Here is a 26001-nt window from a genome sequence, read left to right as displayed (position 1 = left end):
TATAGACTAGGTACCAACTTAAGGGACCTTAAGAGACCTTTTAGTCAAGACGGATCCTAACTCTTGTTACCAACATAGACAGAGGACCAATATCAAAGGTTGCTACAAATGCCTAGGATGTGTAACTTGCAACATCCTAATTGCAACAAAATCCTTTCATCACCCCCACAGAAATAAAACCTTCAGAATCAGGTTCTCTATTTCATATAACACAACATATGTGATCTACATCCTCATTTGCCCCTGTGCCCTTTACTATGTGGATTAAATGCAGGGTATCATGAAAGAAAGAATGGCTAATCATAGATCGGCCATAAGGCAGGCTTTGGACAAAGGCTACTCTGATCAACCTGGGGCACGCCACTGCGCTGAGAGGGGCCATCCGGTATCTTCTATAAGAACTATCCTCATCGATCATGTTCCAAAACTGGACAGGAGTGGAGACAGAGAAAACATTCTCCTGAGATGGGAAGCGGAATGGATATACAGATTGGGGAGCATCCACCCCGTGGCCTCAACTCCACACCTGATTTTAAGGCAATCATATAGGAGATTACACCTTATACAATCCAGGGGTGCGGTATCTCTGTGCAAGTGGAGACAGTGGCTATCAGGACTGCGGCAAACCTTTTGGTCTGCATGCTCTCCTGGTACATTACTGGTGCCTGGGGTGTTTGCTGGAATCGTATCTCTGATCCTGTATACACCCTGACATATTTCTCTACAATTTCACAGATGATTTTCAGTCACTCTTGAGATTCGGTGTTCCCTATTGGGCATTCAGTATATCTATTTTTGCATATATATTAAGTATTTTATGGCATACATGTAACTACTAACCTGATTCCAAAGGAATGAAGTCTATGATATATATTTCCATAGTCATTTGTTCTGTTGAATTTATCTGTTCAAGACACTAGTAAACTTTGTATATATTATTCATGGCATTTGGTTTATTTGTAACCACTTTGATGAGATACTAAAAAATAAAGATGTTTGGGTGCTCTATCACATGAATGGATATGTGATAAACCGTACATCTCTTAGTCCCTCCGGCCAGCACTCTTGTCTGACAGGATTCTTGTGAATCTAAATATTGTTAACACTGAAAACATATACACATTGTATAATCCATACTATTTTATTATGCACAGAAATCTAGGACATGAGGCTCTCTTGGTACAGTCATGCGTACAGGCACTCGCATTTGACAGCATCTGCGGTTACCATGGCAACCAATGACCCTCAAGTCTGGCTCACAGCGAATATCGCCATACACCACATCTATTGAAAGTTGAAGGTATACCCACTAGAATTCATTCACATTACGTGTGTTGATGTGTCTGTGATGTGTATTGTTCTTTATGTTCACCTATTTTGTATAAATTGTATTGATGTATATTTTTGTTATTCCGAAACCGGAAGTGAGGTCACTTCCGGTTCTGTGGAACGCATGGCATGTGTTCCAGCTCTGAATCTTGCATGTTTGGTTTGATTGTTCATACCAGGTTTGGATTAATTGATTTTGTTTCACTGTATACACTATGTAAGAGTGTTATTATGGCATATTATTGTTATTCTGAAGAAGGGGATAAATCAGTCCCCGAAACGTCAACATTTTGACTTATTGATATCCTAAAGTCCTATGAATGCATTTTCTTTGGATATATATAGGTACACACATTGAGACCCTTCCTAGTCTAACACTTTTCCAAATACCATATCCATTTTAATTCTTTTAAAATATGTTTTATTTTAAAAAGTATATTTATGTGTGTAATAGTTCATTTTAATGTTTTTTGTGATTTTTTTTTTTAATCCTTACATTCTACTTAAAGTCTAAAGTAGCACTAAATATTCTAGCACCGTTTCGGCTTTAGCTCAAATGTAAACTATAACTTTTAACTTTTAATATGAGTGAAAGTTAGCATGGTTGCAAAATCCATTAAAAGCATAGGTTGTGCTTGAGCGAAATCAGTCATGCTAACCCTTTCAGCGATATTGCATATCAAGTCCCGCGCTATCATTAGCTCACCACTTAATCAGGTGTGGGCTAACAGTTTCTGACATTTTACATTATTCAATCAGCCCAATTCCTTAGTGTAAAGCAGTTCACATCATATTGAGGCAAGAAATACAGTAATCTACTCCCAGCTAAAATAAATAACTGGCAGTTTTGAGCTGTGTTAGACTATCACTCCTTAAAGCAATGTCAGTATTAACAGAATCGTTAATATATCCTGCCTAATCATAGATTTAATGTGAATACAAAACACCCTGGAGATCTATGCAGTGTGCCTTGTTTGACCATATTCCACATAGTAAGCCTTTTAGTAACTTGCATAGGGCTAGATTACGAGTGGCACGCTAACTATTGCACTCAAGGGAAAGGGAATTTATCGAGACTGTTTACGTGTGTCGGAAGTAGCACTCACATTACAAGTTGAAAGTTAACAGGTTCGCTCAAGTGCAGTTGAATTTAACGTGCGTCGGGGTCGCACTATCTAATTATTAACAAAAAATTGCAAAAAAAGTTATAAGGGCTCAAAAATATGACATCTCAAGTGTCAGAAAAAAAAGGCTGCTTTAACATAGGGATAAATACATATGCATTTAAAAAAAGAGGTGCCGGTACTTATTGATTTTTTATTGATCTATTCTGTTCAGTAACTTTGATAAAATCAAAGGGACAAGATTACATACGTTTGATGTATTTTGCAGCTGTATTTACATAAAGATTACAAATATTACCTGTTAAGTTGGCAGAGGTGGGGGTAATCAGTACCGGTGAGTACCCCCACAAAAAAGCCCTGTGTGTATGTATGTACGTACGTACGTACAGTATATATGTGTATATGTATATACTGTATGTGTGTGTATATATATAAATATATAAATATATATATATATATATATATATATATATATATAGCAAGCAGTTGACAGCACTCTCTGGTCTTGATAATCAAATAGATTTATTTAGTGACGTTTCGGGGAATACTCCCCTTTATCAGACCAATATTACATTCAGTGAAACAAACATTTATACCCTCACATAGGACCCTCCCCCTGTGAAAAAACGCCAAAAACTGTTGCCATGACAACCAGTTTTTGGTAAACAAACCCAGAGTGCTATACATAATACAGTGAAAAAATTGACGACATTAGGAAATGGATGGCAAATCACAGGAGTGCCATTCGTACTGCAATTAAAAATGGCACTAGTGATCAGCCTGTGGCGAGGCATTTCATGGAGAATGGCCATACTGTGGCCGATCTCAGGTACACATTGATTGACCATGTCCCTCCTCTGACCCGTGGAGGGGACAGGGGTAAATTGTTATTGAAGAAAGAGGCCGAGTGGATTTACAAACTAGGCACTATCCACCCCAAAGGTCTTAATATGGGAATTGACTGGCATTGCTTCTTGTGAGAAGCCTGCTGAGGATATCCCGTCAATAAGCACAGCTGTTACCACTAGGTCCTCGGATCCGTATGGAACCATAGGTAGCAGGTTTTGCTTGTACATAAGGACCTGCCCTCTATTATGTACTTGTTATGTATATGCCTATACGAGACTATAGTTACTATGTAACCCCTATGTTTTTGTGACACTTGATTACTATTTTTTAATATTTTGTTATTATTTTCTTTATTATAATTGGTTTTGATATCTGCCTTGACTAACAACATATTACCTCTAGCCTGTATTCACCATACTCCTATTCTGATACCCTGTAGTGGGCTGGTGACTCTATATACCATTTGCTGCATAAGTGATACCCTCTTTTGGTTTATATGCATAGTAGCTATTGATTCTCTATATCTTTGGGGGATTAATTTCCACCCATCCCGGTAGGGTCACCTCTGTCTTAGGGCACTGAGTGCCCCAGCCTGAGTATGCTACTTCCTCTTGCAATATATTGGGCACCTTTTTACATATGTCCATAGAGTCTAGTTTGCACTTGGCCCGACTGATCCACACCTCTATAGATTGGTACTCGGGACTCTGTCCTCTGTCTTAGGAGCTCCTACATGTCCGCTCCACCCCGGGGTCCCCTTTGTATTAAGGTATGTACATTGTAGTCTGTTTTAGACTGACAGTCTGTTTGTGGCAGCTCGTGACTTTTAATTACTCCTCAGAGGTTTAACATTGCTTCTTACTTGCCCCGTACAGCCACCTATTTCTGGCCAGGCTATGGCGATCCTTGTGTGTAATAGGGGCTTGTCCCTCTCCACCTATCTGGTGGTTTTAGATCTGAGTAGGGGGTATCTCCCTCTTTGCGATACGCATGCGCAGATAGATACGGCCGATTGATACTACTTAGCGGCCCCTGTTCCCCCGATGTGTTACCGGTAGGCTCAGTGGCGTCACTAGGGTTGGTGTCACCCGGTGCGGTACGTTATGGTGTCACCCCCCCTCCCCCCAGAAAGCAGACACACACAAACACAAAAACACAGGCACACACACATACAAACACTCAGACACACTTAAAAACACACTCAGATGCACACACAAACACTCGGAAACACACTCTGACACACGCACAAAAACACTCTGACACACACACAAAAACACTCGGGCACACACACAAACACTTAGACACACACACACAGAAACACTCAGACACACACACACACAGAAACACTCAGACACACACACAAAATCACTCACACACACACACAAAAGCACTCAGACACACACACACACAAAAAAACACAGACACACACACAAAAACTCAGACACACATACATACAAAATATGTAAACTGCACTGCATTAATTATAAAGCTCATGCTTAGAGATGCTCCCTGGCTCAGCAGAGCATCAAATGAAAGATAAACAGGTCCCTCTAAAAAGAAATCACTAAAGAAAAGGTTTAGGTGTGCAAACTAAGAAAATTCTGCTCTCATACTCTGTTCCAAGTCTGTCAGTGCACAGCCCCGGGCCGCGTGTCTACCGCTTCTTATGGCCAAGCACCTCTGCTCTCTGCCCACCCCCAGACCCCGCTTGCCCTCCCCTCCTACCTCTTCAGTGTGAACTTAGTGTACCGTAACCGTACCGGTCTGGTGGGCATCATACGTGGCTCCTTTTCTTTAGAGACAGTGTTTCCCAGTTCCCGATTAGAGAGACAGCACAGCAGTGAGTGACTCCACTGCTCCACACGCCACTGAGCAGTGAGCACAGATAGGCAGGCAGGTTTAGGCTAGCAGAGCAACTTTGCAAGCCCCACGGCACACCCACAATATTCATAGTGAAATTGGGCAGTGGAGGAGCAAAGTACAAACAAGCAAAAGCAGCCGGGAAAACTATTTGTGAAAATTGCAGCGCTGGCTCAAAAAAATTAAGTGTCTACAACTTTCCCAGTCCCACTAATGTTCACAAATGCTGGCCACTCTAATAAAAAATATATGCATCTCTACATTGTATTTCTTTGAATTTCTATAAAATATAAAAAAAAAAAGGGGTGAACCCCCCGCACCCCCCTAGTGACGCCACTGGGTAGGCTGAAGATGGATCTGGAGTGCAGACACTTAGGACGGACTTCTTGTTGTTTTGATCACCCTGCGACAGTCTAGCGCAACGTTCAAACAAGGTACAAATCACTATTACAGCTTTAGACCTGATCGCTGCTGCGCGCGCTTCTGACTTGACCGAGATCATTAATTGACGTTTGGGGGTAATGTTTACAGTTCTGTTTCTCACGGTATTTAGCAGCATTTTTCTTCATTAGCCCCAGTATACCCGGTTAAATGATTGTCAGGTCCTATGTAGTATGGATGACACGTGGAACACAGTGTTGATGTTGCATTATACCCCAGTAGCTAGTTTATCTGTTACTTTCTTGTCTTATCTAGGCTGTGGGTTCTGGATATTGTTGCAACATTGTGCTAGTATGATGACTTAAGATTGATGATATTTGTCAACCGCATACATGTGTGTAATGTTTCTGTACCACAGCTAACTTTCACAGTAGGTTTATTTAACACAATAGGTTTATCTGACATGCAACCCTGGACTCTCTAATATGCTTCTCTATGTTTAATTATGTTATATTTCTGCTGTTATATCTGCCCGTAAATGAGTATGAGCCACAGCATGTTTATATTTTTTGTTTTTTTTCACTGTAGTATATATAGCACTCTGGGTTTGTTTACTAAAAACTTGTTGTCATGGCAACAGTTTTTGGCGTTTTTTCCACAGGGGGAGGGCCCTATGTGAGGGTATAAATGTTTGTTTCACTGAATGTAATATTGGTCTGATGAAGGGGAGTATTCCCCGAAACATCACTAAATAAATCTATTTGATTATCAAGACCAGAGAGTGCTGTCAACTGCTTGCCATATTCTACTCCTTATCTAGCACCCTGGCACTGGATGAACTGTTTGTGAGAGTGCACCTGACTTTTTGCTTATATATATATATATATATATATATATATATATATATATATATATATATATATATATATATATATATATATATATATATATATATATATATATATATATATATATATATATATATATATATATATATATATATATATATATATATATATATATATATATATATATATAGGGAGTGCAGAATTATTAGGCAAGTTGTATTTTTGAGGATTAATTTTATTATTGAACAACAACCATGTTCTCAATGAACACAAAAAACTCATTAATATCAAAGCTGAATATTTTTGGAAGTAGTTTTTAGTTTCTTTTTAGTTTTAGCTATTTTAGGGGGATATCTGTGTGTGCAGGTGACTATTACTGTGCATAATTATTAGGCAACTTAAAAAAAAACAAATATATACCCATTTCAATTATTTATTTTTACCAGTGAAACCAATATAACATCTCAACATTCACAAAAATACATTTCTGACATTCAAAAACAAAACAAAAACAAATCAGTGACCAATATAGCCACCTTTCTTTGCAAGGACACTCAAAAGCCTGCCATCCATGGATTCTGTCAGTGTTTTGATCTGTTCACCATCAACATTGCGTGCAGCAGCAACCACAGCCTCCCAGACACTGTTCAGAGAGGTGTACTGTTTTCCCTCCTTGTAAATCTCACATTTGATGATGGACTACAGGTTCTCAATGGGGTTCAGATCAGGTGAACAAGGAGGCCATGTCATTAGATTTTCTTCTTTTATACCCTTTCTTGCCAGCCATGCTGTGGAGTACTTGGACGCGTGTGATGGAGCATTGTCCTGCATGAAAATCATGTTATTCTTGAAGGATGCAGACTTCTTCCTGTACCACTGCTTGAAGAAGGTGTCTTCCAGAAACTGGCAGTAGGACTGGGAGTTGAGCTTGACTCCATCCTCAGCCCGAAAAGGCCCCACAAGCTCATCTTTGATGATACCAGCCCAAACCAGTACTCCACCTCCACCTTGCTGGCGTCTGAGTCGGACTGGAGCTCTCTGCCCTTTACCAATCCAGCCACGGGCCCATCCATCTGGCCCATCAAGACTCATTCTCATTTCATCAGTCCATAAAACCTTAGAAAAATCAGTCTTGAGATATTTCTTGGCCCAGTCTTGACGTTTCAGCTTGTGTGTCTTGTTCAGTGGTGGTCGTCTTTCAGCCTTTCTTACCTTGGCCATGTCTCTGAGTATTGCACACCTTGTGCTTTTGGGCACTCCAGTGATGTTGCAGCTCTGAAATATGGCCAAACTGGTGGCAAGTGGCATCTTGGCAGCTGCACGCTTGACTTTTCTCAGTTCATGGGCAGTTATTTTGCGCCTTGGGTTTTCCACACGCTTCTTGCGACCCTGTTGACTATTTTGAATGAAATGCTTGATTGTTCGATGATCACGCTTCAGAAGCTTTGCAATTTTAAGAGTGCTGCATCCCTCTGCAAGATATCTCACTATTTTTAACTTTTCTGAGCCTGTCAAGTCCTTCTTTTGACCCATTTTGCCAAAGGAAAGGAAGTTGCCTAATAATTATGCACACCTGATATAGGGTGTTGATGTCATTAGACCACACCCCTTCTCATTACAGAGATGCACATCACCTAATATGCTTAATTGGTAGTAGGCTTTCAAGCCTATACATCTTGGAGTAAGACAACATGCATAAAGAGGATGATGTGGTCAAAATACTCATTTGCCTAATAATTCTGCTCTCCCTGTATATATATATATATATATATATATATATATATATATATATATATATAAAGTGTGTGTGTCCCAAAGTGAAAAGTACTCAACCGGATTTGTACATTAAACTCCTTTTTATTGTATGAACGTATATATATATATATATATATATATATATATATATATATATATATATATATTTATTTATTTTTATATATATATATATATAATATATATATGTGTGTTTTTAAGAATAATTAGAACATATTCTGCTATGTGAAGAACAATGGAATGGGAAATATTAATATTTCATCTAGGGTTAGCACACCTAGTTAAACGCTATTTGGTTCAGCTCCCTGGATAGTGCTTGCTGATTGGTGGCTGCATTTAGCCACCAATCATCAAGAAGGTGCTGAACCAAAGATGGGCTGGCTCATAAGCCTACATTCCTGCTTTTTCAAATAAAGATACCAAGAGAACAAAGAAAATTGATAATAGGAGTAAATTATAACGTTGCCTAAATCTGCATGCTCTATCTGAATCATGAAAGAAAAGATTTGGGTTAAGTATCCCTTTAATCGTGTTCTAATCAAGCAAAACATGTTAGTGTTCTTTTAAAGCTAAACCACTTTCATATATTTTTTCTTTCTACCCTTACTCCCAGTACAGTGGTGGCAAATGGATCCTTAACAACCCAGTACTTATGGATGCATCCTTCAGAAATACCAGAGCTATTGATTGTCAGATTCCAATAGAGGACAACCATTCTGATGGCATTGGTTCAGTGGATGATAAACCAATTGCAAAGTGGCAAATTAAGGTATCAAGTTAATGCATTTTATTATTTTACCATAATGCTTATATATAAAGATTTATTTTTACAGTCAGGCAATAGTTCCCCAAATTCTTTATGTGCATTCCTGTTGCATAGGGCACTATAACCTATATCAGGGACACCCAAACTTCTTTAATGGAGGGTCAGATTGGTTAGTGGCCATATTTTTTTTTTTTTTTTTTTTTTTTTTTTTTTTTTTCAAAAGCTTTATTGAACATAAAATTACTGCGTATAACGCAGAATTAAAACAGTTACATATGCAACAATGTGGTTACAATGATTCCATATACATAACACAGTGTTTCGACATATATGAGTTGTAGATATATTTACCGTTCAATAGGCAAATTTAGATTGCATAGGTAAGTTATTTAAACTAGGTAAGAAAAAAGAAAAAAGGAAACAATTCAATTAAGTGAATGAGAAAATACAATGAACAATTCAAATGGATGTATAAATGTATATTCATATGTACGTGATTCCTGCAGAAACGTAAATTGTTGTGACAGTGATTATCGGGCTCTTAAAATGACCTTCTGCTCAAGTCAAAGTAATAGGAGAAGGCATCTGTGTTGTCAGCTAAGGGTAGTCAGTGAATATGCATTTAAGAAGTGGATGTTCGGGTGGTGGTTTTGGGTGTGGGGGTCGTCTGATTAAGATATTCCTCCCACAAAAAATATATCGAGTCATAGTCGGCTACTTGTTTGTTACGAGTAAAGCGATATTTTTCTAGTTGAAGAGATTGGGTGGTTGTTTCTCTCCAGACCTGGATAGATGGAAGTGTATTGCATTTCCAGTTTTTGGGAATTAGTCGTTTTGCTGAGTTTGTCATGATGGTCAGTAGGGCTAGTCGGAGTTTGCAAGTTATTTTGGTAAATTTATTAAAGATGAAAAACCAGATGTCGAGCCTGAGACTTAGAGATAGAACTTTTTCGAATTCGACTCTGATAGCTTCCCAATATGTTTGGGCTGTTGGGCACGTCCACCAGATGTGTGTGGGAGTGCCAACGTTGTGGCAACCTCTCCAACACTCCGGTGAGTGTGTAGGGAAAATGGTGTGAAGTCGGTGAGGTGTATAGTACCATCTATATAGTAACTTAACATTCATTTCCATTACATAAATGGATGAGGAGGATTTTGTCATGCAAGTGAAGATTTTTTGCCATTCCTTAGGGGTTTGTGTAGTGCCTATCTCTGTTTCCCACTTTTGCGTGTACGAGGGGAGAGATGTGCTGCTCGGTTGCGTAAGTAATTGGTATGTAAAAGATAGAAAGCCCCTGTGAAGGGTGTCATAGATGCAGCTGCTTTCGTAACCCGTATGGGGGCGAAAAAGTAATAGCTTATGTGGATGTTTGACAAGGAAGTCTGTTAGTTGTTGGTATTTAAACCATTCTATATGTATTTTGTCCAGGATGGGGGCCAGTTCGGTTAAGGGTTTGATTTTCCCATTTTGGATGACTGTAAGGCAGGGAGAGGAGTTTATAATGTGAGGTGTTTGAGATGTTTGTGTGGGGAATGGTATTGGAGAATCTGGATTTTCACAAAGGGGTGTTAGTGGGGAGGGTACAGTTGAGATATGGTTATGTTGTTTTATGGATGTATCCCACAGTTTTAAAGTTTCTCTAGTGATTATTGGTAGATATGTAGGTAAGTTTCTTTTGGAGGGATGTAGCCAGCATTTGCTGCCAAGATGTGAAGTATTCGATAACGAGTGCTCTAGAAGAACCCATTCTTTGTGAACTGAATGTCTGCACCAATGTATTATTCTGGTGTAGAAGCTAGCCAGTCTATATTGGGTAAGGTTTGGGATCCCAAGGCCGCCCAGTTCTTTGGAGCGATAAAGGGTGGCAGTAGCTATCCGAGGTCTTTTGTGTTGCCATATATAGGAGATGAAGGATTTTTGAAGATTGTGTATCACAGATTTGGGGATTGGGATCGGTAGTGTTTGGAAGAGGTATAGTAATTTGGGGAGAAGAATCATTTTGACTGAATTAATTCTGCCTAGCCATGAGAGTGGTTTATTGTTCCAGGAGCGCAGTATATTTTGGATTGAATCGGCTATGGCTTTATAATTGGTGTCCAGTGTGACTTGCGTGTGGTGGGAGATATATACACCGAGGTATTTTATAGCGCGTGGTTGTATGCGAAAGTGAGCGAGTGCTTGTATGGCAGTGATTTCCTCCGTCTGTAGTCCAAGTGGGAGCAATTCTGATTTGGTAATATTTATTTTGAAGTTTGAAAAATTGCCGTATTGGTGTATTGTTTGAATGAGGGGGGGAAGTGAGTTTTGAGGTCGTGTTAGTGTGAGAAAGAGGTCATCAGCATATAAGGTAGCTTTATATTCCTGGTGAGCAATTTTGAACCCCTGTATGTCCGTGTTGTGTCTAATATGTGATGCTAGGACCTCCATTGCAAGGATAAATAATATAGGGGAGAGGGGGCATCCCTGTCTTGTTCCGTTTGTGATTGAAAATGGTTGGGACAAGGTATTGTTCAACTTTATTTTGGCTTGGGGACTGTTATAAAGGGAGAATATTTTTCCAGTGAAGGTCGAGTCGAAGCCAAATTGGGAAAGTGTCTCCTTCAGAAATTGCCAGTTTAGCCTATCAAAGGCTTTCTCCGCGTCCATAGAGATGAACGCGGAGGGGATATGGTTGTGAACTGCATGTTCCATTAGTAATAGAATTTTGGTCGTATTATCTTTAGCTTCTCTAAGAGGAGTGAAACCTGCCTGATTAATATGTACAATTGTTGGGAGTATTAGGTTAATGCGGGTGGCTAATATTTTAGCGTAAAGTTTGATATCTATGTTAAGGAGGGAGATTGGGCGAAAGTTAGCGGGCGTTGTAGGGGGTTTACCTGGTTTTGGGATCACTACTACTTGCGCTTCTAGCATGGATTGGGGGAACGGGTTAGTGTCCGTTACTTCATTGAATAATTGAGTGAGATAAGGGGATAGTTGAGAAGAGAAGGTGTGGTAGTACTTTCCAGTGAAACCGTCTGGCCCTGGGCTTTTCCCATTGTTAAGTGATTTTATGGCCGTGGTGAGTTCAATTTGGGTAATGGGTTTGTTAAGGGTGTTAAGTTGATCAGTTGTTATAGTGGGTAGATGTGCGCTGGAAATATAAGAGATCAGAGCTGGGGTAGGGCCTTGAGAGGGTGCATTTCTTTGAATATTATATAAGGTGGAATAGTAGTCATGAAAGGATTGTAGAATTTCTTTAGTAGTTTTTAGGGTGTGGGGACAATTAGGTGTTTGTAATTCGTTAATATAAGATTTCAATCTCTTTTTTTTCAAGGCTCTTGCTAATAACTTGCCTGACCTATTGCTTTCATAATAAAACATGCTGTTAGTTTTTGCGCGAAGTGTCTGGTATTCTATTTGTAGGAAACCGTCTAATGCTTGTTTAGCGTTTTGTAAGTCAGTCAGTATATCAGGGTTTGTAGGGGATTGTTTGTGGGCCAGATCCAGTCGGGCAAAGGTGTTTGATAGCTCATTATATTGCTGTCGATGTAATTTTTGGAAATGAGCCTTTAATTTAATTAATTCGCCCCTGAGCACGCACTTGTGTGCTTCCCATATTGTATATTTGTTGGCCGTTGAGGGGATATTCAATCTAAAATATTCTTCAATGGTGCTAGTAAGTTTCTTAATTGTGGTTAGTGGCCATATTACATAACACTGACACCTATGCTAAGATAACGCCTCAAATTAAAGTAGATTTTGTTAATTTGTGTAATTTTTGTTACAAATATTGCAAAGGCAATTTGTTGCTAATAACGAATTGAATATGGATACTACTCAAATTTACAACATTTAGTACAAATAAACATACTGTACATAATTACCAATTTATGAGAAATGCCTATTAGTATGGTAGTACAAAGAGTGCAATGTCCATAGCACTATAATATATTCAAATATTTATTGTAGCTTACAGACAGGTAAATGTGCGACATTTTGGGCACACATGCCCTTAATCATGTAATGATCACGGCATGATTAAGGGCTTGTATGCTAGAAACATCGCACATTTACCTGTCTGTAAGCTACAATAAATATTTGAATATATTATAGTTCTATGGACATTGCACTCTTTGTATTACAAATTGGGAGCGTATGCTGTGGCTCCAGTCCAGCATGCACTATTCAGAGGGAAGTACCAGGTGCTGAGCTGTGTATGTAGTATTTGTATGGTGGGTGAGTCTCCAGCAAGTGCACACTAAGATTAGCTAAATGGACACACTAGAAAGTATTTTTAATATATAGAAATAACTTTTGAAAATATTGTTTTGGGGCCATATAATGCAATTTCTAGTTAGTGTTTATGTCTCTTTAACTTTTAAGAAACGTTCTGGTTCAGTATTTAAAGGGACACAAAAGTAAAATTTTAACTTTTAATATTCATATAGAGCTTTCTATTTAAATAGGCTTTTCAATTTACTTCTGTTACCAATTTACTACTGGGACCTAGCTAATGATTGGTTGCCATTCATATATGTCTCTTGTCATTGGCTCACCAGATGTGGACAGCTAGGTCCCAGTACTGCATTGCTGTTTGGTAAATGACTTTAACTGCGCGTTTAACCACTTTAGAGGTTATAAATGAGTAGTTATTTGCAAGCAATAGTGCAATCAAACATCCTCTAACAAATTAGAGGATTTTATTCTACATGTTTTTGTCCCTATGATTAGTATTGCCCCCAAGGGTAGATAATAATCATGTTATCTATAATGCTTTGTTCCCCGAAGGATACTCAAAGCACTTAAACACAAAACATGGACTGAACAAGTAATCTACAGTTGTTAAGCATCTATTATTATTATCCAAGTTTATAATTCTTAGAAAGAACTTTTTTAAACAGCATTCCATTTTACTTCTATTATTTAATTTGCTTCATTCTTTAGATATCCTTTGTTGAATAAATAGCAATGCACATGGGTGAGCCAATCACACGCAGCATCTATGTGCAGCCACCAATCAGCAGCTACTGTGCCTATTTAGATGTGCTTTTTAACAAAGGATATAAACAGAATGAAACAAATTAGATAATAGAAGTAAATTGGAAAGTTGTTTAAAATTGTATGTTCTTTCTATATCATTGAATAAAAAAAAATGTGGGTTTCATATCCTTTTAAATCAGCAGTTACTTCATAAGGTTGAAAACATGAATTGTAATTGCTTATGAAACTGTAATGGAGAATACAGTGCTCTAGCAAACTGAGTTAAAGCCAGATATGCCTATGTAGGATGTAGTTACAGTGTAGGCTACATTGTATGCAACTGGGCATTAGTAGGTGAGTAATTCATAACATTAAAAGGTTTTATATTTTAAAACATTTTTAATTACCATCCCCACAGGTATCAAATGATGGCTATACCTATAGTAACCATAGAGCTGTGACGTTATACGATGGAGCATGTCAAACCTGTGATCCACAATCAGATGGACTATGCACACTAAAGGTATAATGTGCTGCACTTTATTTCATTTGTTTTTGCATTCCATATAGAATATTTAAGTTCAAGTTAGACGCTCTTATTCACAGACACAATAACAGGATTTTGTTTTTATTTGAGATAGTTATTGCTGGTACAATACTTTGTATATATATAATGTGCTGTCTTTATTTGTGTTGTTCTTTATATTCCTTCAATAGACCTCCTGCATACTTTTTGGTCCCATGCCACAATTACAGTACCACATTGCAATGTTGCTGCTCTACAAAAAGTTGGAATGCTTTCTATTCCCAGAGTTCAGCAGTTTGCAGCTGCATAATGTAATCCAAGCAGTTTAACTATCCGTGTGTGACCCATAGTTACATAGTTTAATTTAAATAATAATCTAGTCGCAGAAGCGCACACACCTATTGACAGGGGGACCATGCTGTATACTTTGCAATTCCTGATGCTGTGTCTAAAAACAACCACCTGGTTTGCCTTTATGGTAATGCCAGCCCTGTAGACAGGCACATTCTTTGTGCAGAAAATCATTTGGGATATACATGTAACTAACAAAGTTTAATTATACTACTTTACCCAATGGATACTTAAGGTTATTTACAAATGTGTATTCCATTCTGTTTACAAGTCTATAGATTTATGTGAAAACCTAGGGAGAGCAAAAAGTAATGCAGTTCATAAATTAATAAAACATTTGGAACATGTGCTTGACATCAATGTAATGAGTGTTTCTCCGGGAATGTTATTCTTTTGCATATACAAAGGCTTATAAATAAAAACATTTTTCATTTTTCATGTAGAAAAAAAAGAATGAAAAGCCTCAACTGATTGACAACTGTAGGTGGTTTAGGAACTAGATAAGGGTCCTAGCTATATCCATTTTCTATATTTTAAGGTTTCAGTTTCTATAATTAATCTTAAAGGGACAGTCAACACCAAAATTGTTATTGTTTAAAAAGATAAATAGCGCCTTTACTACCCATTTCCCAGCTTTGCACAACCAACATTGTCATATTATTAAACTTTATAACATTTAAACCTCTAAATGTCTGCCTGTTTCTAAGCCACTACAGACAGCCTCTTATCACATGCTTTTTTATTAGATTTTCAGAACAAGAGACTGCAAATCCATGTGAGCCATATAGATTATATATATATATATATTGTACCATAGGATTAATATATTCCTTAGTTCTTATCATACATGTATGTTTATACCAATAATGTCATGGGTGATGGTGCAAGAGTTTGTATACATTTTTATAAAATTTCAAAAAGAAAGATACCATTTCAAGTACAGTGTTTCTTTTTTAAAGTTGTTGTATGTATATGTATGTATATGTATATATATATATAAGCAAGGTCAAGCAGTAAAGCACTCCCAACTCCTGTCTGGGGTGCACAGCAAAGGGTTACAAACAGTTCAAAGAAAAAAAGGCAGGCACTCTCAGTTTGTATTTGCAAAGTTTACTTAAGTGACATTTCGGGGTTTCACCCCCGTCCTCAGACTTACATTCTGTAAGTCTGAGGACGGGGGTGAAACCCCGAAACGTCACTTAAGTAAACTTTGCAAATACAAATGGAGAGTGCCTGCCTTTTTTTCTTTGAACTATATATATATATATATATATATATATATATATATATATATATATACATACAATGTCTCGCAAAAATGACACTTTGCTACAATGTAAAGTAGTGAGTGTACAGCCTGTATAACGGTGTAAATTTGCTGTCCCCTCAAAATAACTCCACACACACTCTCACACTCTCTCATACTGGTCACTGGAAGTTCAACATGGCACTACATGGCAAAGAACTCTCTGAAGATTTAAAAACAAAATTGTTGCTCTACATAAAGATGGCCTAGGCTATAAGGAGATTGCCAAGACCCTGAAACTGAGCTGCAGCACGGTTGGCAAGACCATACAGTGGTTTCACAGGACAGGTTCCACTCAGAACAGGACTCACCATGGTCGACCAAAGACGTTGAGTGCACGTGCTCAGCGTCATATCCAGAGGTTGTGTTTGGGAAATAGACGTATGAGTGCTGCCAGCATTGCTGCAGAAGTTGAAGGGGTGGGGGGTCAGCCTGTCAGTGCTCAGACCATACGCAGCACACTGCATCGAATTGGTCTACATGGCTGTCATCTCAGAATGAAGCCTCTTCGAAAGATGTACAAGAAAGCTCACAAACAGTTTGCTGAAGACAAGCAGACTAAGGACAAGGATTACTGGAACCATGTCGTGTGGTCCGATGACACCAAGATAAACTTATTTGGTTCAGATGGTGTCAAGTGTGTGTGGCAGCAACAAGGTGAGGCGTACAAGTGTGTCTTGCCTACAGTCAAGCATGGTAATGGGAGTGCTGGGCCTGCATGAGTGCTGCCGACACTGGGGAGCTACAGTTCATTAAGGGAACCATGAATGCCAACATGTACTGTGACATATTGAAGCAGAGCATGATACCCTCCTTTCAGAGACTGGGCCGCAGGGCAGTATTCCAATATGATAACGACCCCAAACACACTTCCAAGATAACCACTGCCTTGCTAAAGAAACTGAGGGTAAAGGTGATGGACTGGCCAAGCATGTCTCCAGACTTAAACCCTATTAAGCATCTGTGGGGCATCCTCAAATGGAAGGTGGGGGAGTGCAAGATCTTTAACATCCATCAGCTCCATGATGTTATCATGGAGGAGTGGAAGAGGATCCCAGTGGCAACCTGTGAAGCTCTGGTGACCTCCATGCCCAAGAGGGTTAAGGCAGTTGTCAGTATATGGCCGGGTTATAATACAATATATTTAATAATTATTCTTTAAAATAAAACCCCAATAAAATGCATATACCAAGACAATAAAATTAATGTAAATTCCTGAATTCTTTTTATTAGTTAAAATTTATAGACACATTGAAATATATTTGTAGGAAACCAGATATGAATCAATACTATACACGTTTAAACTATTATAATATGCTATGCAAAGATCATAAAAGTTGCCTTATTCACAATAGTCTCTTAAATCAGAGTTGCATTTAAAATACCATAAGATACCAGAATCTGAGCCACTAACATTCAAACAGTACAATCAGCTATTTAGCCACAATATATTTTATATAATTCCAATTTAAAACATCAGAAATTGTATATATTATTTGTGCCAACAACCAAACTCCTATGCCAATTTATCTAAGCTGAATTAAATTCTTAGTTACCTACAGTTAAGACAAATTCTAAAATAAATTTATATATTTGCAAAGATAAATTACTTAGCATACAACAGACAAGCTTAACACTGTATAGGACTGTGAAACACAAGGTTAAAATACAATTTGTTCTTTTAGACCTGCTTTGATTATAATTACTAAATACCTTTGATTTGAATATTATCTATATTTAGCAATCTCTTATACTTTACAAGATATAATGAAATCGATATCCAGCTTCCAATATTTCTCAACAGGTCCAATTTCACCTCAGAATACAAAAGGAGTATTTTGCATGTGGAAAAGTAAGGGTAGCTATTATACCTTTTAGTTACTGTATTTCAAACGCAGCCAATTTCAGTTACCTGTTAGCAGACAGACAGAGGCCTCCTCATATGCTTGGGGTTTTATCATGTGATATAACCCCACCCCTTTTTGTTCTGTACCATCATTGATGAATTGGTTTGGGAGGCCCTTCGAAACTGAACATCTCATTGGACACCTTGGAGGTCTTATCGGATTTGCCCTGGGAAATTTCATTTTTAACAGCCAAAGGCCTTCTGGCTGTAATACTGGATTTTGACCATCGGGGGCAGCAGACAGAGAAAAACAGTTTCATTTAAATTTTTTCTATACAGTAAAAACATTTCTTTAAAATGTTAATTTAAAATGCTATAATTTCTTTATATTAATAAGTTAGATGTTCAAATACACAGGGTCACACAGCATCATTTTTCCTGATTATTTTAAAACCACATGTGAATGTATGTCACTTATAATGTATAAAATGCATTTAAACCATATTTTCTATGAAATAATTTAAGGATTATAATATCTTCATCCTGGATTCAATTTCCTTCTTCAGCCATCCGCTCAACATCACATACATGCTTTTAGATCAGGAATTATATGTGGTTTTCACACAATTATATCTACATTGGATTATTATCCCATACAGATTAATATTTCATATATGTTTCTTTTTAAGTGTATACAACACATAGGATATTATTTAAAGTACCAGTTATCTGTGAACTTACTAGGTGCCTGAAATGAAAGAAATAATTGTTAGAAATGTTAAACATTCATATGTCTATTTGCAATATTTATCAATCTCAGCAAATATTTCTATAATATGAATGTTATTTGTCTCTGCTTCTTAGGTCCCCAATCTCCCATATTCATATGAAACCCAGCATTTTACACATTGTTCTACAAGAAACAAAATTATACCAGCTATATATAAAAAAGAATTGAATTAAAAAATAGCTACACTGTAAACATGTGTTTTTGCCTGGCCAGACTTCCATTGTCTAGAATTTGTGGATTCAAACACAATAGGGGCCCCATATCTTTGCATATATTTAGGCCATGTCTGATAAATTTATCACTCATCTTGGTATACACGTCTGAGGGGTTTCTGTGACTTAGATAATGAGACAGAAGTTTTCTTTTTGAAATAACTTAAATGTTATCTTAATTAGAAGAAGCATATCTTATGTCTGATCAAAGATTTACAATATACAAACTGTAGATGGCAATCTATTTTGAAGTGATTTGCCCTTCTTTGAAATGACAGTCTGAGATTAACTAGGCCAATTGTCTTTTATAAGATTACTTTGAAAACAATTTCTTTTGATGATTGGGACACAGGCTTGTGCTGTATCCTGTGTACTCAAAAGAAGTGGGTGCTAAATTACACACAGTGACATTTGGAGTTTTACAAATAAAATGAATTATTTGGTGTATACAACCATCTATATATATTAAATAATATGTATATATAGTATTTAATAACATTCACAGATCGTCTGACAAAGTGCTGGAAAATAATGGTGACCACACAAAATATTGACACTTTGGGCCCAATTTGGACATTTCCACTTAGGGGTGTACTCACTTTTGTTGCCAATGGTTTAGACATTAATGGCTGTGTGTTGAATTATGTTGAGGGGACAGCAAATTTACACTGTTATACAGGCTGTACTCTCACTACTTTACATAGTAGCAAAGTGTCATTTCTTCACATTTGTCACATGAAAAGCTATAATAAAATATTTACAAAAATATGAGGGGTGTACTCACTTTTTTGTAAGTTACTGGGTGTGTGTGCATATATATATATATATATATATATATATATATATATATATATATCATAATTTATGTAAGAATTTACCTGATAAATTAATGTCTTTCATATTGGCAAGAGTCCATGAGCTAGTGACGTATGGGATATACAATCCTACCAGGAGGGGCAAAGTTTCAAAAATGCCTATAAATACACCCCTCACCACACCCACAATTCAGTTTAACAAATAGCCAGGTAGTGGGGTGATAAAGAAAGGAGTAAAAAACATCAACAAAGGAACTTTGGAAATAATTGTGCTTTATACAAAAAATCATAGCCACCATAAAAAGGGTGGGCCTCATGGACTCTTGCCAATATGAAAGAAATTAATTTATCAGGTAAATTCTTATATAAATTATGTTTTCTTTCATGTAATTGGCAAGAGTCCATGAGCTAGTGATGTATGGGATATCAATACCCAAGATGTGAAACTCCACACAAGAGTCACTAGAGAGGGAGGGATAAAATAAAAAACAGCCATTTTCCACTGAAAAAATAATTCACAACCCAAATTATAAGTTTATTCTTTTACTAACAAGAAACACTTAAAACATCAGCAGAAGAATCAAACTGAAACAGCTGCCTGAAGAACTTTTCTACCAAAAACTGCTTCTGAAGAAGCAAATACATCAAAACAGTAGAATTTAGTAAATGTATGCAAAGAGGACCAAGTTGCCGCTTTGCAAATCTGATCAACTGAAGCTTCATTCTTAAAAGCCCACGAAGTGGAGACTGATCTAGTAGAATGAGCTGTAATTCTCTGAGGCGGGGTCTTACCCGACTCCAAATAAGCTTGAAGAATCAAAAGCTTTAACCAAGAAGCCAAGGAAATAGCAGAAGACTTCTGACCTTTCCTAGGACCAGAAAATATAACAAATAGACTAGAAGTCTTCCTGAAATCTTTAGTAGCTTCAACATAATATTTCAAAGCTCTTACCACATCCAAAGAATGTAAGGATCTTTCCAAATTATTCTTAGGATTAGGACACAAGGAAGGGACAACAATTTCCCTACTAATGTTGTTAGAATTCACAACCTTAGGTAAAAATTGAAATGAAGTCCGCAAAACCGCCTTATCCTGATGAAAAATCAGAAAAGGAGATTCACAAGAAAGAGCATATAGCTCAAACTCTTCTAGCAGAAGAGATAGCCAAAAGGAACAACAAGAAAGTAGTTTAATGTCCAAAGAATGCATAGGCTCAAATGGAGGAGCCTGTAACGCCTTCAAAATTAAGACTCCAAGGAGGAGAAATTGATTTAATGACAAGCTTAATACGAACTAAAGCCTGTACAAAACAGTGAATACAAGGAAGTTTAACAATCTTTCTGTGAAATAAAACAGAAAGAGCAGAGATTTGTCCCTTCAAAGAACTTGCAGACAAACCCTTATCCAAACCATCCTGAAGAAACTGTAAACTTCTAGGAATTCTAAAAGAATGCCAAGAGAATTTATGAGAAGAACACCATGAAATGCAAGTCTTCCAAACTCAATAATAAATCTTTCTAGAGACAGATGTACGAGCTTGCAACATAGTATTAATCACTGAGTCAGAGAAACCTCTATGACTTAGCACTAAGCGTTCAATTTACATACCTTCAAATTTAATGATTTGAGATCCTGATGGAAAAATGGACCTTGAGATAGAAGGTCCGGCCTTAATGGAAGTGGCCAAGGTTGGCAACTGGACATCCGAACAAGATCCACATACCAAAACCTGTGTGGCCATGCTGGAGCCACCAGCAACACAAACAATTGTTCCATGATGATTTTGGGGATCACTCTTGGAAGAAGAACTAGAGGCGGAAAAATGTAAGCAGGATGATAACACCAAGGAAGTGTCAGCGCATCCACTTCTTCCGCCTGAACATCCCTGGACCTAGACAGGTATCTGGGAAGTTTCTTGTTTAGATGAGAGGCCATGAGATCTATCTCTGGAAGACCCCACATCTAAACAATATGAGAAAACACATCTGGATGGAGAGACCACTGCCCTGGATGTAAAGTCTGACGGTTGAGATAATCCGCCTCCCAATTGTCTACACCTGGGATATGCACTGCAGAGATTAGACAGGAGCTTGATTCCACCCAAGCAAGTATCCAAGATACTTCTTTCATAGCTTTTGGACTGTGAGTCCCACCCTGATGATTGACATATGCCACAGTTGTGATATTGTCTGTCTGAAAGCAAATGAATGGTTCTCTCTTCAACAGAGGCCAAAACTGAAGAGCTCTGAGAATTGCACGGAGTTCTAAAATATTGATTGGTAATCTCGCCTCTTGAGATTTCCAAACCCTTTGCGCTGTCAGAGATCCCCAAACAGCTCCCCAACCTGAAAGACTTGCATCTGTAGTGATCACAGTCCAGGTTGGCCGAACAAAGGAAGACCCTTGAACTAAATGCTGGTGATTTAACCACCATGTCAGAGAGTGTTGAACATTGGGATTTAAGGATATTAATTGTGATATCTTTGTATAATCCCTGCACCAATGATTCAGCATACAAAGCTGGAGAGGTCTCATGTGAAAACGAGCAAAAAGGAATCACGTCCGATGCTGCAGTCATGAGGCCTAAAACTTCCATGCACATAGCCACTGAAGGGAATGACTGAGACTGAAGGTGTCGACAAGCTGCAAACAAATTTCAAAGGTCTCTTGTCTGTTAGAGACAGAGTCATGGACACTGAATCTAACTGGAAACCTAAAAAGGTGACCCTTGTATGAGGAATCAAGAAACTCTTTGGTAAATTGATCCTCCAACCATGTTTTTGAAGAAACAACACTAGTTGATTCGTGTGAGATTCTGCAGAACGTAAAGACTGAGCTAGAACCAAGATATCGTCCAAATAAGGAAACACCGCAATACCCTGCTCTCTGATTACAGAGAGTAGGGCACCTAGAACCTTTGAAAAGATTCTTGGAGCTGTTGCTAGGCCAAATGGAAGAGCAACAAATTGGTAATGCTTGTCTAGAAAAGAGAATCTCAGGAACTGATAATGTTCTGGATGAATCAGAATATGAAGGTATGCATCCTGCAAGTCTATTGTAGACATATAATGTCCTTGCTGAACAAAAGGCAAAATAGTCCTTATAGTCACCATCTTGAAAGTTGGTACTCTTACATAACGATTCAAAATTTTCAGATCCAGGACTGGTCTGAATGAATTTTCCTTCTTTGGGACAATGAATAGATTTGAATAAAACCCCAGACCTTGTTCCTGAAAAAGAACTGGCATGATTACCCCTAAAGACTCCAGGTCTGAAACACACTTCAGGAAAGCCTGAGCTTTTACTGGATTTGCTGGGATACGTGAGAGAAAAAATCTTCTCACAGGAGGTCTTACTCTGAATCCTATTCTATACCCTTGAGAGACAATGCTCTCAATCCATTGATTTTGGACAGAATTTATCCAAATATCCTTGGAAAACCTTAACCTGTCCCCTACCAGCTGAGCTGGAATGAGGGCCGCACCTTCATGCGGACTTAGGGGCTGACTTTGGTTTTTTAAAAGGCTTGGAGTTATTCCAATTTGAGGAAGGCTTCCAATTGGAAACAGGTTCCTTGGGGGAAGGATTAGATGTTTGTTCCTTATTTTGATGAAAGGAACGAAAACGGTTAGAAGCCTTAGATTTACCCTTAGGTTTTTTTTATCCTGAGGCAGAAAAACTCCCTTTCCCTCAGTAACAGTTGAAATAATATAATCCAACTGAGATTTAGATGATCTAGACTTAGATGTCATATCAGCATTCCAAGATTTAAGCCACAAAGCTCTTCTAGCTAAAGACATGGATCTAACAACAATTTTGATAATATCAAAAATGGCATCACAAATAAAATGATAAGCATGTTGCAGTAAGCGAACAATGCTAAACATGTCAGGATCCAATTCTTGTTGCGCTAAATTCGCCAACCAAAAATGCAGCCGCATCATCAGCCAAAGTAATTGCAGGCCTGAGAAGATGACCTGAATATAGATAGGCTTTCCTTAGATAAGATTCAAGTTTCCTATCTAAAGGATCTTTAAAAGAAGTACTATCTTCCATAGGAATAGTGGTACGTTTAGCAAGAGTAGAAATAGTCCCATCAACCTTGCGGATCTTTTCCCAAAACTCTATAGAAATTGCTGGTAAAGGATACAATTTTTTAAACCTTGAAGAAGGAATAAAAGGAGTACCTGGCTTATTCCATTCCTTAGAAATCATATCAGAAATAGCATCAGAAATAGGAAAAACCTCTGCAATAACCACAGGAGGTTTAAAAGCAGCATTTAAACATTTACTAGTCTTAACGTCAAGAGGACTGGCTTCCTCAATATCCAAAGTAATTAACACTTCTTTTAACAAAGAACAAATATACTCCATTTTAAATAAATAAGTAGATTTGTCAGTGTCAATATCTGACGAAGGATCTTCTGAATCAGATAGATCCTCAGAGGAGGATAATTCAGTATGTTGTCGGTCATTTGAAACTTCATCAACTTTATGAGATGTTTTAAAAGACCTTTTACGTTTATTAGAAGGTGGGAATGCAGACAAAGCCTTCTGAATAGAATCAGTAACAAATACTTTAAAATTCATAGGTATATCATGTACATTAGAAGTTGAAGGAACTGCAACCGGCAATGTACTATTACTGATGGATACACTATCTGCATGTAAAAGCACTTAGCTTTGGTAGAACCGATGTCAGGCAGCAAAGTTCCAACAGATACTTCTGAGACAGGATCAGATTGTGACATCTTGCAAAATGTAAAAGAAAAAACATATAAAGCAAAATTATAAATTTCCTTATATGACAGTTTCAGGAATGGGAAAAAAATGCAAATAGCATAGCCCTCTGACAAAGAAAGAGGCAAATAGCAATGGGGTAATAAATAATGAAAAATTTTGGCGCCAAGTATGACGCACAACGTGACTGAAATTTTTTTGGCGCCAACAACATCCGGATATGACACACTTGCGTCACTAACGACGCAACCCAGTGAAGGGACTCGGTGTCAACTACGACGCCAGAAATTACGAACTTGCGCCAATGGATGTACTTTCGTGCCAAAAAAGTCTTGCGCCATGAATGACGCAATAAAGTCTAGCATTTGGCGCACCTGCGGACCTACTGCTGCCCGCAATTTGCAAGAAAAATATAGTCAATCTGAAGACTAAACCTCAGGTAAGAAAAATATTTCTTAAAATGTTTATTTTCCCCAAATATGAAACTGACAGTCTGCACAAGGAAATACATGAACCTGACTCATGGCAAATATAAGTACAAAACATATATTTAGAACTTTATATAAATGCATAAAGTGCCAAACCATAGCTGGGGTGTCTTAAGTAATAAAAAACATACTTACCGAAAAGACACCCATCCACATATAGCAGATAGCCAAACCAGTACTGAAACAGTTATCAGTAGAGGTAATGGTATATGAGAGTATATCGTCGATCTGAAAAGGGAGGTAGGAGATGAATCTCTACGACCGATAACAGAGAACCCATGAAATAGATCTTCCGTGAGGAAAACCATTGCATTCAATAGGTGATACTCCCTTCACATCCCTCTGACATTCACTGTACTCTGAGAGGAATCGGGCTACAACAATGCTGAGAAGCGTATGTCAACGTAGAAATCTAGCACAAACTTACTTCACCACCTCCATAGGAGGCAAAGTTTGTAAAACTGAATTGTGGGTGTGGTGAGGGGTGTATTTATAGGCATTTTGAGGTTTGGGAAACTTTGCCCCTCCTAGTAGGATTGTATATCCCATACGTCACTAGCTCATGGACTCTTGCCAATTACATGAAAGAAATATATATACACACACACACAGAGAGAAGCACACTCACAGGAACGAACAACTGGCTCAATACTATTGTTAGCCTGTTCTATGGCGATTTACCACCTAGGTGCAGCTTCTTTTAGCCCAGTAATGCTTTTCACAGAGAAGAACTTTCCTGTAGTACATCAGTCTGATCCCGCCTATTACGGTCAGTCCAGCACCAAAATACCAGGCAATTTCTCTCTGAACAAGGAACACAGCAACCCCAGACGATCGTTTCGGCCTTCATTTGGCCTCGTCAGTGAGGTGTAGCCATATTCCTCTAAGCACACTAAGCAAGGAGTCCACATCTGGTTTCCCCTTTTTCCCATAGGGAGACTTAATACATACAGAGAGAAGCACACCCACAGGAACGAACAACTGGCTCAATACTATTGTTAGCCTGTTCTATGGCGATTTACCACCTGGGTGC

At 37.9% G+C, this 26001-nt stretch overlaps 1 protein-coding gene across 1 annotated transcript in view; it reads left to right on the top strand.

Moving 5' to 3' along the window:
* The window catches only part of VWDE (von Willebrand factor D and EGF domains), a 258980-nt gene that overhangs the window by 138162 nt on the left and 94817 nt on the right, over positions 1 to 26001 (top strand). The window contains 2 exon segments of the mRNA XM_053714104.1: positions 8778 to 8933; positions 14312 to 14416. Of these exon segments, the coding sequence (XP_053570079.1) occupies positions 8778 to 8933; positions 14312 to 14416 (261 nt within the window).

Source organism: Bombina bombina, chromosome 5, assembly GCF_027579735.1.
Source record: "Bombina bombina isolate aBomBom1 chromosome 5, aBomBom1.pri, whole genome shotgun sequence".
Taxonomy (NCBI): domain Eukaryota; kingdom Metazoa; phylum Chordata; class Amphibia; order Anura; family Bombinatoridae; genus Bombina; species Bombina bombina.
Note: the sequence above shows the minus strand (reverse complement) of the source record. Positions and strands in the feature narration are given on the sequence as shown.